We start from the raw sequence: 15,659 nt of genomic DNA on the forward strand, positions 1-15,659 counted from the left end.
TTGAGCCATTCTCGATTCATTTGCGTTATAGGATAATCCAGTCACGCATTGCTGAAAAAGAATCGACATCATTCAAGAGGTACGTGTTAAGTTAGGGTTACACATTTTCAATTTGAGAAGAACATGGTAGGTTTTGACTCGAAGGAGCAGCAGTCTGTTGCCGCCCTACTAAAGATTGAAGAAGCTTTCGGGTAATTTGGCAGTGAGAACCGGTGGAGGCCAACTCGGCATTAAAAGAAATCAATGTGTTCTTGCAAATGAACGCTGCCTCAAACAGTTGCGATGGCCCCGAATCTTGCTCAAATTTGGAGACCGGAAAGAATCCAAAGTCATTCGTTTGCTCAGGCTGTCTTCTCTGGGCCACTTGGATTCCGTCGCTTGTCGGTTTTTAGTGACCATTGATGAGACAGCACTCAGCATTCGAGAAGAGTACGAGGTATTCCATCTTGCTCTCACTATAGGGGAAATTCCCTGTCCGAGAAATGGATGTGGCCATCTGCTCTTGGTGGGGCCTTGACTGTGATCCGTTTGCGTGTTCCGGAGCCAAGTCTTTTTTTTTGTTCGACCACGACACTTTGCCCGTACTTAAACAGCCGTGTCGATCACTAATTCTCGGCGATTGCTTTCATAAGGCACAAATGCATTTAGGCACTTAAACTTGTAGCATGTAGTTACGAGGTAGCTAAACATGGAACCATCAGATAATTTGGCGTCTTCGATATTCTCATTTCATCGTGACAATATCTCTAAAAACTCCATAGATCCGCCAAGCTTTGCAACCGTCAAAAGTCAAGGCCTCTCTCATTCCTTCTCTTGGTCCCGACAATCCAAATCAAATGACGTACCAAAAGTGAATCTTTCTCAATTACCCCACGTGACCCACCCGGTGAAACTATCGGGAGGATATGAAATCCATTCACGATGCATAGTGGGGATTCATTCCATTTCCAATTGAGTCATCTATGATATAATAATACCCATTGCCTACCAGGTCAGGTCGCGGGTCAGAAACTCCTTTTTTTAAAAGATCGCCATTGTCCTCCTGCGCCATCTGGCTCCTAATCAACCTTTTGCCTTCTTCCGCACGACCCCTCCAGCCCACCCGCCACGATGAGCACGCACCCTTACACCACAGAATTACACATTGCCAGTCTGGCTGTCCAGCGAGCGGCGGTCTTGACGAAAAAGCTCCTCTCCGAAGTTGACAAGGGCGCATTTGACAAGCAAGATTCATCTCCCGTGACCATTGCCGACTTTGCAGCTCAGGCCTCGATCATTGCTGCCATCCATCACAATTTCCCAGACGACCAAATCGTCGGCGAGGAAGATTCGACCGCCTTGCGTGAGAACTCGGCCCTATTAGAACGGACATGGGAACTCGCGACGTCTGTCCATCTCGATGATGCCGCCAGTGAGGCGCTTCTTTACACCCCTAGCTCGCGGGACGAGCTCTTGGACTTGATCGACCTTGGTACGAAAGGCGCTTGCGGCCCCGGGCGTGTATGGACCCTCGACCCCGTCGATGGAACCGCTACGTTTATCAAAAATCAGCAGTACGTGGTGTGCCTATCGCTAGTGGAGGATGGAACACAGCGGGTGGGCGTGCTGGGGTGTCCCAATCTCAAGATTGACGAGGGACCGGTCTCTGAGGAGACGGTTGACCGGGACGGGAACGGGCTGCTTTTGACGGCGATTGCCGGGCATGGGGCGTTCATTGCACCCCTGGGAAAGGGCGCGTTGCATGAGTCTCGACCTTTGGAGAAATTACCTGCCGTGGAAGAGACGAGAGATGTGCGATTCGTGGACACGCAGGCGGCGTCCTCGCATAATCTTGATGTTCATGCGCGCGTCGCCAAGCAGCTGGACTGCCCATGGCCCAATACGGTGGATGTGTGGTCGGCACAGATGCGGTATGTGGCGATTGCAGTACAAGGCGGATGCAATGCCTTTATCAAAGTGCCGCGGGAGAAGAACTATCGATCAAAGATCTGGGATCATGCTGGAGGCATGCTGCTGGTTCAAGAGCTAGGCTGTGTGGTCACCGATTTAGAAGGACAACCTGTGAACTGTGGGTTGGGTCGGACGCTTGGAGGATGCTATGGTATGGTTGTGGCTCCCGCCTCGATTCATGGACGGCTTCTAGAAGCTGTTAAGAGGGCGCGGCAGTCATAGTTATTATCGCCACCATTCGGGACGGTTTTTATGCAACGATCATCGTGTCTATCCAGTAATTACCTTTGCATTGTTGGGCGCAGTTCTCTTAGACGACCAGGAGATGCATTTTTGACCTGATAAAAAAAATTGGCGATGGGAAAATAATCACTCTTTACCAGGGCAGGAAAACAGAGAATACAGTAAATGCTCAGACATTGTCAGTCAAGCTTGAGCAACCTCGAAAAGGTCCAAAAAATAATGCCCTCGTCCAGGTTCGAACTGGAGACCTTCGGATTACCACCCTGTTAGAGCAGGGTCGTCATATAATCCATATGAGACCGACGTCATAACCAACTAGACCACGAAGGCTTGCTGAAATACACCCCGCCTATTGCTAATATAATCCAAATCTCCATCTCATGTATGATTGTCTCGTTTCGCGGCACCCCACTCGGCGGAGGTAGGCGCTCATGGAATAGTTATATAGTGACCCGCACCACAACCCAACACGAGCGTGTAAAATGCCGGAGAATAATCCCTCGCGACCGATGTAGATTTGCAAATTCTATCAAGGCCTACATAATGAAAATTTAATTCAACTCATTCAACTAAAGGCGACCATAGCTCAATTTGATGAACCTTGCCATTGCGTGGATTTATGGGCATGGTTGGCGCCAGCAGTGAACTTAATATGCGCTCTCTCAACTTCCCCAAATCCCCAAGCGAGTTACTCCTTTGGCTTTGTCTCTTCGCCGAGACCTCCTCTAATGCACCTCGTGCGCGAAAAAAAAATACTCACGTAGTCCTATACAGACCACAGACTGGTAGAATTTCCCTCAGCCGAGTTTTGAGTCCTGGCCTGTAAATGTATCCGTAGGGTACACTGGAGCCCAGTCTATATCTACCTTGACTTTCCGGAGTTTCAAGCTATGGAATCCTTTTCCTCCCTTGGACTAGACATGCTTTAAAGTTTACTGAGTCAGGTTATTTGGATTATCCACATGCAAGTGCGAATTTTGAAAGAGGGAGCGGTCAGCGATGATATCCATCGAAAGAATTTATAGTTCACTTGAGTTTTGACATTGACGTGTATGCATACGAACCGAATAGGAATTATAGAATGTAAATCGAGGGGCAGGTAAGTACCGGCGTATGTTCCGACTGTGATATATTTACAGTACTGTCTTCATTTGTGGTATGCACCTAGCTCCCGGCCTGACCCCAACTTGAACTGAAAGGATCCCCCTCGTCAGCTGTGTAACGACGTTGAGTCGAGCCCACCTCGCGCCATTCAAAGGCCTATCAATTCCAAGACTCACTACCTTGTGTATGCAGATCTGGAGTACTCACTCATAGGTATCTAATTCACCCTGAATTGGTCCTAATACAGTAATGCTCCTACCGGGCTGTCCCTCAGTTGAGGAACATTCCCTCTTGTCCGCGGCTCGCAACATATACCTACGGGCCACGCAAGAACACGGTCCTAGATATACATCGCCGGACATTCCACTAGTCCGCCGTGGGTACTATAGGCATAGGATAGTTCGACGACTGAGAATAAGTCATGTCTTGAACCCCATCCAGGTTCATCGACCTGCAGGGGCCGTGCTTGCAGATCACCAATCAGGATGACGACTCCTGGAATGAGCAGGCAAATGGCAGCGACAGGCCCCCGGACTCAAGCGAGCAAGGGGAAAAACTCAATCATTCCACCACTGATGATCGCAGGTGTAAGACAATTCCTTGAGATTAATCTTCCAGTAGAAAGGAGACGGTGTCCGAGGTTGAGTGAGACTCAAAAGAGGTTTGATGCCTTTTAACTCTTCAAGATAAGTGGACTACTCTCCTAGGTATAGGAACCTTATTGAATGTGATTTGGGCCCAAGACTTCTGTTCCTAGTACCAGCCAGCAGGGTCATTTTCTCGGTTCTTTCGCATCTTCCAATTCTAGTACGAAAAACCATTGATTGACTGCGGTAGAAACAAGTGCCTACACAGGTAGCCCTCAGGACGGTAGTGAGCGAGGACTAGTGCGTACTTGGGAGAGACTCGACGGTTGAGTGGAAAAATCCTGAGCAGCCGTCGATTCCAAGTCCAGGTTGGACAGCGGGGAGTGGAGCCGCTAAGATAACCTAAGCTGCTCTGACATCACCCCGAGCGCATCGCGCCTGCAGGTGCCATCTTGCCATCCATTGACCATCGAAAGTGTTTTGCCTGCAGCGGGCAGCTTGCATGGCCACTATTCTGGAAATGGTTGCTTGGGTTGGGTCACCAGACCATCAGACCATGTCGGGGAAACTTTCCAGGCGGCAACCGAGACGAGAAAATCGCCGCACGAGCTGTCAGATAGGACGAGGACATGGATGCACCAACCTTGGTACATCCAGCGAAGAACGCCATCATTGACCTCATGTATTTACGTGGGAAGATCCAGTCGATGGTCAAACAGCAGATGGGGGGCCGAGGGGAGGAAAAAAAAAGGAAATGCAAAGTTATTCGACGAAATTAAAGACCGCTCAACTGTAACCCCAAACTGGGTTACTCGATCAAGACTCTCACCTGACCGTCACGGACAGCTACAAGCGGGGTTGAGCTTGGGTCTTTTGCCTTCCGAAATCAACGTCAATCACCCAACCCTTCATCCTTGCCTCATCTGGTCTTCCTCACTTAACCCCCGCTTTGGTGGTCGTTTTGTGCCCCCCTAAAAGTTCCCTTTTACTCAATCTTCTCTCAGAAACTGCTCTTCTTTGAACTCCAACGTGCAAGATTCCACTCGAAGAATAAACGCTCGGACTGGACAGATGGCAACGTACAATCCGTTTGCTCGCCGTGAGCAGCACCCTGTTAGTGCCCTGAACACCTACCGAGTTCTGGTGCCTCTCACCTGGGCTCTGGTCGTTATTGTCGGCACCTACTATTCCCTTCATTCTCCCGATGATACCAAGGGCGGCAAAAAGCTCTGGAAAAATGCCGACAAGCACAATACCCCATTCAGTCAGAACACGATTGTCACTGGTATCTACTGGTAAGCTCCTGTCCTTGAGTGCATATTATTTCAAAGCCCCATCGCAATCGTTTTGGTCACTGGAAGATGGACCATCGAAGTTAGAACTATGCTAATTGAGTTCTTTTTTTTTCAACACTCTAGGATTCTTCTACTTCTCTCCCAGATAAGCTATGTCTACCACCTGTTCTCGAAAGAGGCGACTCTCGTGGTTGCGGCCGCCAATGTCGCTACTCACTTTATCCTGAACAACCTGTTCGTCTTTGCTTGGATTCTCCTGTGGACTCGCAACCACTTCTGGGGCGCTGAGGTTATTCTTGCGGCCCACTTTATCAACCAAACTATCACCTACTGGCGCCACCGGGGGCTTCCCGCCTTTGTTCACCTCCCTGCTGTTGCAGGGCCCTATGCCTGGACTCTCACGGCCCTCTTCTGGAATGGTGCGGTCGCTGTGCACAGTCATAATCTACCCGGCCGAATTGTTGCAAATATTTTCATTTGGGTGATTATGCTCGTTGGTCTCTTCCACATTATCATTCACGAGGACTACATCCTCGGATATTGTCTCAGCTTCCTCACACTGTGTAAGTGATACAACTCTTACCCCATGGAGTATCCCTTTGCTGTCTTACACAAAGGTTCACTAACATTTCCAACTCTTCCAGCATTGGCACTCCGCCAACTTGCAGTCAAGATCATCGCTCTGCAGTGGATCTTTGCATTTGTCATCTTCGGTGTGCTTCTGGTCGCCTCTCTCTACACCTCCACTACGAAATACTATGGTCGTGACACTCTGTTCCGAAGCGTGGCTCACCCCGAGTCGGCGGACCGTGAGCGCCAGCCTCTGCTTAATGAGCAAGCTTAGAGAACTTGCTGGCGCAGAGTGGCCGTGGAAATTGGGAGAGGAGATTCCGATTTTGTTTCCGGAGAGAGACAACCAGTGCGTGACAGGGAAGCCGGTCGCATACTGAAGGCAGGTGGATGACGGAGATTTGGAAGCTTCGTCTGAGGAATGATTTGGTGTTCGTACTTGAGTCCTAAGACTCTACATTTCCCCCTATTAATGCAAGGCGACTAAGTTGGCTGAGAATGGTCTTTAATCACGTGTATTTGTTCACATCTCTTTTTCTCTATGACGTTTCCTGAAATTGCATGCTACTTGTCTTCAATTTGGCGATCAAGAATGATATTCATCCATATTAGCAGCCCATTCTTCATCTAGGACTCAGCTTCAGAGGTTATTTTAAGATCTTGCATACTTATGAGCGGGAGTAGGACCACTCCGGGTAACATATCAATTTAGTGACGATTTCTTGCGACTGTCGACGGCGGTCCGGACTGCGATAGCTACTTCATCTATCGGGTCGCCACTGCCCTGCCTAAAGCTTGACAGTGTGTTCAACATTGACAGACCCCACAATTTGAGGTGGAGCCTTAGAGCCCCTCGATGTCGTGCATCGTCGCTGGAAGGTTGGATGGGACCACGGTAGACTCGCGGGGACACGATCTACGGTGCCGCAATCGCCTCGGTCACTTCACCGTGGGGACGATCCGCTGGAGATGTTACCATTTGCACTGGATCACCCGTGAGAGACATTGGCCTTTGTAAGGAAACTGAGAGCCCCGTGCTGTGTCTATTGCCCAAGGAAGGGTGTCTCCCTGCTGGTACGTGAATTGGGCGGGTACATCGTGCAGCATCCTGCCGAGTTGCCCTGACAACCACCAACCTCCTCCACTTTGTTGATTGCGCTGGCGGAGAAACCGGGCGGGACAAGGTTGTTTGCGGAGGACGTGCGTTGGTAATTGAACATGACCTGTTTCTCTTGATCTCTGCAGTTTTCAATTTCTCAAGCTGTCCATCATTCTCGATCGTCATCTATACCAGAGCTTGTGCCACTCTCTCTTGGAGTGGACATTATCGTTGACATTCCGTCATCAGCATCGACATTCCGCGTGCCTCAAAAAAAGATCATCCGTCTGGTACGACAGTGGACCGTGGAGAATTGCGTCTCACCTTGTCTTGCAAACGTCAAGTCAGAAGGGAGCTGGGAGCCCTCGCACTGCGTTGTTCCTCTGCCCTTTGCGGGACGAAAAAAAAATCCCTAGTATGAAGCAATAGGGTGACTTTCGTATCCTCGATATCGAACACGCTCCATACGTGCACATTATGGATCGATACCCACAATCAACCTATGGCGATGCGCCTCCAGCGTATCTCGACCCCGATGCTCCATTCCTTTCTGATCCAGATTCCCCTCACGCGGCGCCTCGACAAAACGGCGCGACGATGCGACTGCTTCCAACGAGTGTTGGTCACAATAGCGGAGATTTCGACGATGTTCATCGCCCAGCGTCGCCGGTGCATTATCATCCCGCTTACTCTGATTCTACCCCGTGAGTGCAATATATTTTCTTTTTCGTTTACTGTTTTCAGTGACAAGACACCCTTCTTCCCCACTACATTCCTGGCGTTGCTCTCGTAACGGGGGTGCAATCGTGGGAGCAAACTTCGGGCGTATGTGCTCTTGACAGCGGAGCCGACGCAATCTTGGGTAACTCTATTTGCCTAACGACTTGGGGAATGTGCGTGTCGTGACACGAACCTCAGTGACACGTCTGAACGCTCTCTCTGACTTGCACTGAGTGCTGTCCGCATCCAATCTGCCCATCTTACCTTTTTTGATCATTTCACAAAACCTTTTTTTTCCCTTCTCCCGAACTTGACATGGACTTGATCCATCTCCAACAAACATGAAAGGCCCTCGAAAACCACGTTCTAACACGAGAATTGGAAATAGAACCGCACATGCACCTTCGTACGACGACCGCTACTACAATGTCCCCAGTGCAGCGTCACCATCGCGTCCAGCTTCAAGCATCGGAAATGCACCCCGAATGCCGGCACCCACTGCCAGCTTAGCCGACACATCGGTGTACCCGTCCATCCCTCCACGCACAGGATCTCCAGTTCGCCCGTGGAGTCCTGGCCACGTTCGACCTCCTTCGGTCTCGAGTGTGGGCTACGAGCGCGCCGATATTAATGGAAGTCCTCGTCCCGGCACACCAAGCTCAAGATATGGAGGAAGTCCACGGAGACCTCTCCCCCCTGCGCCTCTCTTCTCTGCTCCAGCCCCCTCCGCAGGTCCGGACTCTAGCATCGATATTGGCGATGGTCTGGCAGGCCAGGACCCGTTCGGTGGCGGTGGTCAGACTATTCACCACACCTCCCGCGGCAGTGTTCGATCCTTCATGAGCGAGTCAACAATGCTAGGAGATGAGAAGGATGACATGGCCAAAGTGGACCTGGACGACGACATTGACGATGACGAAGCGAGCATGATCGATCCGAACCTGCACTACGGACCGGCTCCCGACAAACAGGGTCGACGTGGCGTGCGCCCGACGCAGATGGCGCAGAAGGAAGTCCAGTTGATCAACGGTGAACTGATCCTCGAGTGCAAGATCCCCACGATTCTCCACAGTTTCCTCCCCCGTCGAGATGAGCGTGAGTTCACGCACATGCGGTACACTGCAGTGACCTCTGACCCAGACGAGTTTACAGCTCGCGGGTACAAGCTGCGACAGCAGATTGGTACGACGACTCGCGAGACGGAATTGTTCATCTGTGTGACCATGTACAACGAGGACGAGATCGGTTTTACTCGAACCATGCACGGTATCATGCGCAATATCAGCCACTTCTGCTCGCGGACCAAATCTCGTACTTGGGGCAAAGATGGGTGGAAGAAGATTGTGGTGTGCATCATCTCTGACGGCCGCAAAAAGGTGCACCCGCGAACTTTGAACGCGCTGGCCGCTCTGGGTGTGTACCAGGAAGGCATTGCGAAAAATATTGTCAATCAGAAGGAAGTGCAAGCCCACGTCTATGAATACACCACGCAGGTGTCACTTGACTCGGATCTGAAGTTCAAGGGTGCGGAGAAGGGCATTGTGCCCTGCCAAGTGATCTTCTGTCTCAAGGAGCACAACAAAAAGAAGCTGAACTCTCACCGATGGTTCTTCAATGCTTTCGGGCGCGCTCTGCAGCCCAACATTTGCATTCTGCTGGACGTCGGTACCAAGCCCGAACCTACCGCATTGTACCACCTATGGAAGGCCTTTGACCAGGATTCCAGCGTTGCTGGTGCGGCTGGCGAAATCAAAGCCGGTATCGGCAAAGCTGGCTTGGGGCTTTTGAACCCGCTCGTCGCCAGTCAAAACTTTGAGTACAAGATGTCCAACATCCTCGACAAGCCGCTTGAATCTGTGTTTGGATACATTACTGTGCTGCCTGGAGCCCTGAGTGCCTACCGTTTCTTTGCTCTGCAGAACGATGCCGATGGTCAAGGCCCCCTCAACCAGTACTTCAAGGGTGAGACGCTGCACGGTCAAGACGCGGATGTTTTCACCGCCAACATGTACCTGGCTGAAGATCGTATTCTTTGCTGGGAGCTCGTTGCTAAGCGAGAAGAGAGATGGGTGCTGAAGTTTGTCAAGAACGCCGTGGGAGAGACTGACGTGCCGGATTCGGTCCCCGAATTTATCTCACAGCGTCGACGATGGCTCAATGGTGCCTTCTTCGCGGCTGTTTACTCGATCTTTAATTTCAAGCAGATCTGGAAGACCGATCATTCGGTGGCGAGAAAGATCTTGCTTCATATCGAGTTTGTGTATCAGTTCCTCAATCTGTTGTTCACCTACTTTGGTCTGGTAAGTCAATCGCGTCCCTGCTCTTCGATTATATCTCTGGGAGAAGTAGTTTTGTTTAACGATTACATTTGTAATAGGCAAACTTTTATCTCGCTTTCTATTTCATCGCTGGCTCGCTCACCGACGAGAAAATGGATCCCTTCGGCCACAATATGGGCAAGTACATCTTCATCGTGCTTCGCTATGCTTGCGTCTTGATCATGTGCTTGCAATTTATCATCTCTCTCGGAAATCGTCCTCAAGGGTATCTTCCACTCCACTATATTGAATCACGTCGCAAAAAGCTAATCATCTGTACAGTGCCAAAAACCTCTATCTCTCAGGCATCATTGTCTATGCGGTGATCATGTTCTACACCGTGTTCTGCGCCTTGTATCTGGTGGTCAAAGAGCTCATGGCACGTGTGAACGCCAAGGCGGATGAAATCGCTGTCAGCGACTCCCTCCTGCTGAACATTGTCATATCCATGCTGTCCACCGTTGGACTGTACTTCTACAGTTCCTTCCTCTACCTTGATCCCTGGCACATGTTCACCTCGTCTGCGCAATACTTCTTGCTCATGCCGAGTTACATCTGCACCCTGCAAGTGTACGCATTCTGTAACACGCACGATGTGACATGGGGTACCAAAGGTGACAACGTCATCCACACTGATCTCGGTGCTGCCAAAACCGTCAACGGCAACACCGTCGTGATTGAGATGCCATCTGAACAGCTGGATATTGATAGTGGTTACGATGCGGCCCTCCGCAATCTCCGCGACCGCCTCGAGGTTCCCGAGGCCCCGGTCTCCGAGTCCCAGATGCAAGAAGATTACTACCGCGCTGTTCGGACGTACATGGTCTCTATTTGGATGGTGGCTAATGTCATCCTGGGTATGGCTGTCTCCGAGGTTTACGGTGTCGACGCCGGCGGCACGAATATCTATCTTGCGATTGTCCTGTGGTCCGTCGCCGTTCTAGCTGCGGTCCGTGCCATCGGTTCGACCGTGTTTGCCGTCTTGAATGTCGTTCACAAGATCGTGGAAGGCAAGACAAAGTTCGATGCGGGTAACATGTCCAACTTTGCACCTAGCTCGTTTGGTGGAAGTGCGGTTGGAAGCAGCTCAGATGGCCGCGGCAGTGCACCCAAGCCCATTCGCTACAGTGGTGGACCTAGCATCAAGGACCGCATTGCCGAAGCTCGGTGGTCGGTGGGTCGAACCTTGGGCAAGGCCATGTTCTGGCGAAAATAGAAGTGATTTGCTCTTCTTCTGCAGCATTGCTTTTGAGTTGCGTGGCTTGGTCTATTGGACGAGACTTCATCTGCGCTGTCTGATGATTTATTGTTATCTTTTTTTGTCTTTCTTTTGTGAGGCGTTTTACCTCTCACCTAGAACATAGGATGATGAGTTGGGTTAGTGGATTTGTCAGATTTGATTTTGAGTGTTGTTCACCTCTTATCTTGTTATGATGGAAATATTGCTATGTGAAGTGGGGGCTTGATTTGATGGATAATGTACTCCCCCCTTGGCTGCTCCCATGAATTGACCTTTATGGTCCATGAAATGTACTTACGAATGTGTTGATGGTGTTGTGAATCTAATGATAGGGCGATTACCTCCCATTTTCTTGTGCACTCCTTGTCATCGTGATCTCTGTAGTTCTTCTCCATGTTATTCCTCACAGGCTAACCAGCTGAGTCATTCTTGCAAGATCGTTGTCATGCTCTCGATGATGATCATGCAACCTTGGTCTTGGATACCTCAAGGCTTGTTCGAGCCTCTTATGTTTTGAGAGGCCCTAATTATTGAATATTCAAGTCCCTGAGGACGCGCTTGGGTCTAGGGACAAGGAGGTCCCAGCTTGTTTCAATATCGTTCTTGCGGAACCACCACTTGAAGGTATATTTCGAATATCGGCTTATGGAGAGAGAACGTTTGATCTAGTCGACTGCAATTGTAGTTATTCGAAATCCATAGCCCAGTGACTTCGGGTGTATTTGTCTGCACAATAAAACAAGGCAAGCTGGCTTTGTGACCGTGTGGACAACTATGCTATCGTCAAGGTCAAGACCGCCCATGCTTTGTATTCTCTGCAATTGAAGAAGATCCTTGACTGAAGCCACTATTTAATCACCGTGTTTTTCTTTTTCACTATGATCTATATTCGGTGACCCCCCAAGGCACTGTCGTAAATAAAAAAGGAAAGGCATGTTCCGAGGAGATGCAGACTCTCTTCTCGTATGTTCCTCCAGAGCGGGACACGCCATAGGAGGTAGTATTCAAACTGTTCTCTATGCAGGCAAAACGGAATCCAAAAGTCAAGAAAAAGAGTCATGAAAACGTCAGACGTGTAGTCTGAAGTCAACTCCGACTACCAGAGGAGGAAGAGAAATGCTACAGTGGGACCACAAGCAAACTTTTTTTTCACAAACAAGTAAAGCATGGGGTTCATTTCCATCCGACCTCCATGGAATCTTTCGACCGCGCAGTGTACACCGGTTTTTGCAATATATCGTGTGTAAATTGGAGAATTATAACCTGCATTACTTTGCTCCATCACTGATAATCTCTTTGACAAGCTTTGCAGTTGCCAGCGTCTCCTCGTCCTTGAAATGTCGCCCTGCCAGCTGCAACGCAATCGGCGCCCTTTCATACCTCGCTGGAGACTGATACTTAATCCACTCCCTCGCATCAATCCCGTTCCGGGGGACGTATTTCTGATCCAGGTCTGTAAGCGCGTCCAGTATAGGGTCCACGGTCAGCCCCGAGGGAAAGACCGCAGCCGGCATGTCTGTCATATTCCAGATCGCAGTGTAATTCCAGTACTGCGATTCCCCCATCACCGCTGCCGCGGCTGGATACACAGGACCTAGGATAAAATCAATCTTCCGAAGCTTCAGCATTGCTTGATACTCATCTCGATATGTATCCCGTTCGTGCTGAAGAGTCCAAGCTTCGGGGTGGCTGAGTGGTGTTGCACGGGAGTAAGAGAGGGCCCATTCGGTCAGTGGGCGGGCGGGTTCGCCTGATTCTGCGAGGACTTTGCGCGTGAGAGCGCCGCCATCTGGGAAGTAAAGCGCAGACTGAAACACAGTAGAGTTAGAGAAATAATAACGTTGGAACCGATCAAGGCGGCCCTGTCAAGTGGCTTCACGTACGATAATCTTCCAGCCTCGCTGGTGATCATAGGGCTCAAAGTCAACAACCTTGATTCCCGCGCGGACCAGTTTCTCCTTTGCCATACGCAGGGCCCGAGTGATAGGCGGATGAGGACGAACGATACTAATTTTTGCACTTTTAGCATGGATGGACAACATGTTCATACGTAAAGGCCCCTACTCACCCGTCATCCCACAAGATTGCAATGGTCACATCCCGACTTGGCGTGACATTCTTCCAAGGCACAGGTACCAAGGACGTTTCCTCCTCCCAAGGCTCCTGATCAAGAACCGCCTTCTGAAACAATTCCAGGTCTTCAATCGATACGCTGGCCATGGGTCCCACCACGCCGTGAATAGTTTCTTGTCCAATACAAGCAACTTGAATCCCGGCCATTGGATTACGCATGGCCGTGGGACGAAAGCCATATCCGCCACAGAATGCGGCAGGACAGCGAATGGAGCCGCCAATATCGGTGCCAATACCCAGAGGGGACCCTTTGAACCCAATAGAAGCTCCTTCCCCGCCAGATGATCCCCCGGGCGTCAAGGTTCGGTTGTGTGGATTCAAGGTCGTCCCTGTGATATTATTACTGCAGCAGAGATGCTTGGATTTTTGATTAGTTTGGGATCAAAGTTTTCAATTTGTGGCAAGGGTTTGCATACCATGAGCGACTGGGGCTGATTCGTCCGGACGTGAAACACTGCGCCAGCTCGGTGCAATAGTCGAAGCACGTATGCATCTTCCGTGGCGATATTATCAACCCTGGTTGGGCTCGTTAGCCACAGAGTCGCTTTTGTATCGGAGTACTCGTCAGGTAGCAGAATTCTTACCAAGACACGAATCCGGTGTTGCAAGTTTTGCCTTTTATCGCTACATGTTCCTTGACACTCACTGGGACTCCGTGCTAGTTTCATCAAAAAGAAGGGAGAAAATCCCCACCAAGCAGCCGTCAGTTTCGCTATCAGTCGTGAATACTGATCAGGGGCTCGCATGCTCACCAAGGGTCCCACTAGCTTTCCAGTCTTCTTCACGTACTGATCAAGCTCTCTTGCTCGGGCAATCGCCTCGTCGGCCAAGAACTCGGTTGCAAAATTCAACTCAAAACGCAGTAAATGTCAGCTCGACCTGCAATTCCACCCACGGGTAACACTTACACTGCCTTGGTTGAACACCAAGTAAAGCAGAAGAAGGAAAAGAGAGCATGCTACATACCAGCTGATGCCCGAGAACTGCCCGCTTCAAAAACGCAACGACAACCTCCTCCGCCGTCAATTTCTGATGTCCCATTCGACGAACCAACTCTGTCGCGGACAGCTCAGTAATGGCCTGTTCATGCTCACTCAAAGCTTCCGAATCCTTGACAAAATCAATCACATTCAACTGCGTCTGTGGCGGCAGCTTCGAGTCCGGTAGTAACCATTGTTTCGGAATGGAGTTTTCCAGGATATCTCGACCCTTTTGGGCTTTTTGTTCCCAATCGTTGAGTGGCGTGGACATTATGTTCCAAATTGTTCCTTGTTGGCTGCTGGGAAGAGAAAGAAAAAAAAACTCGCCACTGGAGAGACTTTCACAATAGGTGCAGATTGTAGACAAAAAACAAGGTAAAAGTTGGAAGCCTGTGGTCACAACTGGCAGGTCATTTGTAATTCTGACATTCCTCCCACCTACTGATACTCCTAGTATTATTCCTTCCCCCCCTGGACTGTTCGTACAGCATTAAATAAACCCCACCCCTGTAAACCGATCTGGGATGGATCGCTCCTTATCTTATACACGCAGATGGTCCATCTCAGGAACCGGACAAAGTCAATTGTTTGGTACGTTGATAGGGCCTTTGATCGAAGGATTCGACCCCGCATGATAACCTTTTCGAGGTGCTGAAAGCGGGGAATGTCGCTTATCAGGTACTGACTGTACTTGCCTCTTGAGGAAAGGGGGGGGGGATATACCTCACAGCCAGGTGCTGTAGATAGTAGATGGCTAGGTAGTACTCAGTAGATAGTACAAGATAATAGATGACTCTAACGGAGTGATTGCCGAGGTGGAGAGATCAATCACATACACTTTTCCCTCTCTACTTAGTCTGCGTCGCACGGAAATCGGTTCCGCGTAAGGTTGGAGTCGGTTTGTTCTCAAGGTCTCTCTACCAATCGGAGGGAACATCGACTGGATGGGCCAGTTTTTGGTACAGCGGGATTGTTCCGCAGAGTGTCACGGTGTTTGACCCGTTTGGACGTATAGAAAGAGCGTAGTACTCCTGCACGTAGGCCAAGAAAAAAAGTTGGTACTGAGTTGAATGTATGCTGTCAGTATGTGCATTTAATACTAGAATACAACAATGATGATTAAATCTGAGACCTCTTTCAAATGTATCCCAAAAGAAATTAAAGGAACAAACCTAAGGTCCCAGTAGACATGAATATTTGGGGGCAGGAACTCCACACAGGACTGCCGAAATTCAATACCGAGGCCGAGATAGCCCCTTTCTGGAAATAGTTAAATTGGTTTGATTTTATGTCAATAGGGTGGAAACCCCCATGGAACAATCTGATTAAGACCCTTGTAATTATTCGACCCGACTCTACTACGACCTCACCTCACCTGACCCCCAATTCAGGCGCTACAAAGGCAGGATTAAGTGTCCTT

At 49.9% G+C, this 15,659-nt stretch overlaps 4 protein-coding genes and 1 non-coding gene across 5 annotated transcripts; 3 read left to right on the top strand and 2 right to left on the bottom strand.

Moving 5' to 3' along the window:
- Nucleotides 1-1,110: 1,110 nt before the first annotated feature.
- POX_b02237 (3'(2'),5'-bisphosphate nucleotidase) lies at nucleotides 1,111-2,172 on the top strand (the record flags this gene model as incomplete). The annotated part of the gene is made up of 1 exon (XM_050111151.1): nucleotides 1,111-2,172. The coding sequence occupies one exon, from the start codon at nucleotides 1,111-1,113 to the stop codon at nucleotides 2,170-2,172; it is 1,062 nt and encodes a 353-aa protein (XP_049971497.1).
- Nucleotides 2,173-2,413: 241 nt separating this feature from the next.
- POX_tR057 lies at nucleotides 2,414-2,523 on the bottom strand. The gene has a single exon. It is a non-coding gene; the product is annotated as a tRNA-Met (tRNA).
- Nucleotides 2,524-4,955: 2,432 nt separating this feature from the next.
- POX_b02238 (uncharacterized protein) lies at nucleotides 4,956-6,023 on the top strand (the record flags this gene model as incomplete). Its single annotated transcript, XM_050111152.1, has 3 exons — nucleotides 4,956-5,179; nucleotides 5,303-5,742; nucleotides 5,824-6,023. The coding sequence occupies 3 exons, from the start codon at nucleotides 4,956-4,958 to the stop codon at nucleotides 6,021-6,023; spliced, it is 864 nt and encodes a 287-aa protein (XP_049971498.1).
- Nucleotides 6,024-7,325: 1,302 nt separating this feature from the next.
- POX_b02239 (Chitin synthase A) lies at nucleotides 7,326-11,102 on the top strand (the record flags this gene model as incomplete). Its single annotated transcript, XM_050111153.1, has 4 exons — nucleotides 7,326-7,552; nucleotides 7,957-9,868; nucleotides 9,946-10,112; nucleotides 10,169-11,102. The coding sequence occupies 4 exons, from the start codon at nucleotides 7,326-7,328 to the stop codon at nucleotides 11,100-11,102; spliced, it is 3,240 nt and encodes a 1,079-aa protein (XP_049971499.1).
- Nucleotides 11,103-12,394: 1,292 nt separating this feature from the next.
- POX_b02240 (putative amidase) lies at nucleotides 12,395-14,510 on the bottom strand (the record flags this gene model as incomplete). Its single annotated transcript, XM_050111154.1, has 7 exons — nucleotides 12,395-12,934; nucleotides 13,010-13,133; nucleotides 13,195-13,616; nucleotides 13,676-13,775; nucleotides 13,844-13,917; nucleotides 14,012-14,110; nucleotides 14,226-14,510. The coding sequence occupies 7 exons, from the start codon at nucleotides 14,508-14,510 to the stop codon at nucleotides 12,395-12,397; spliced, it is 1,644 nt and encodes a 547-aa protein (XP_049971500.1).
- Nucleotides 14,511-15,659: the final 1,149 nt, after the last annotated feature.

The sequence above is a fragment of the Penicillium oxalicum genome, chromosome II (genome assembly GCF_001723175.1).
Source record: "Penicillium oxalicum strain HP7-1 chromosome II, whole genome shotgun sequence".
In the NCBI taxonomy this organism is placed as follows: domain Eukaryota; kingdom Fungi; phylum Ascomycota; class Eurotiomycetes; order Eurotiales; family Aspergillaceae; genus Penicillium; species Penicillium oxalicum.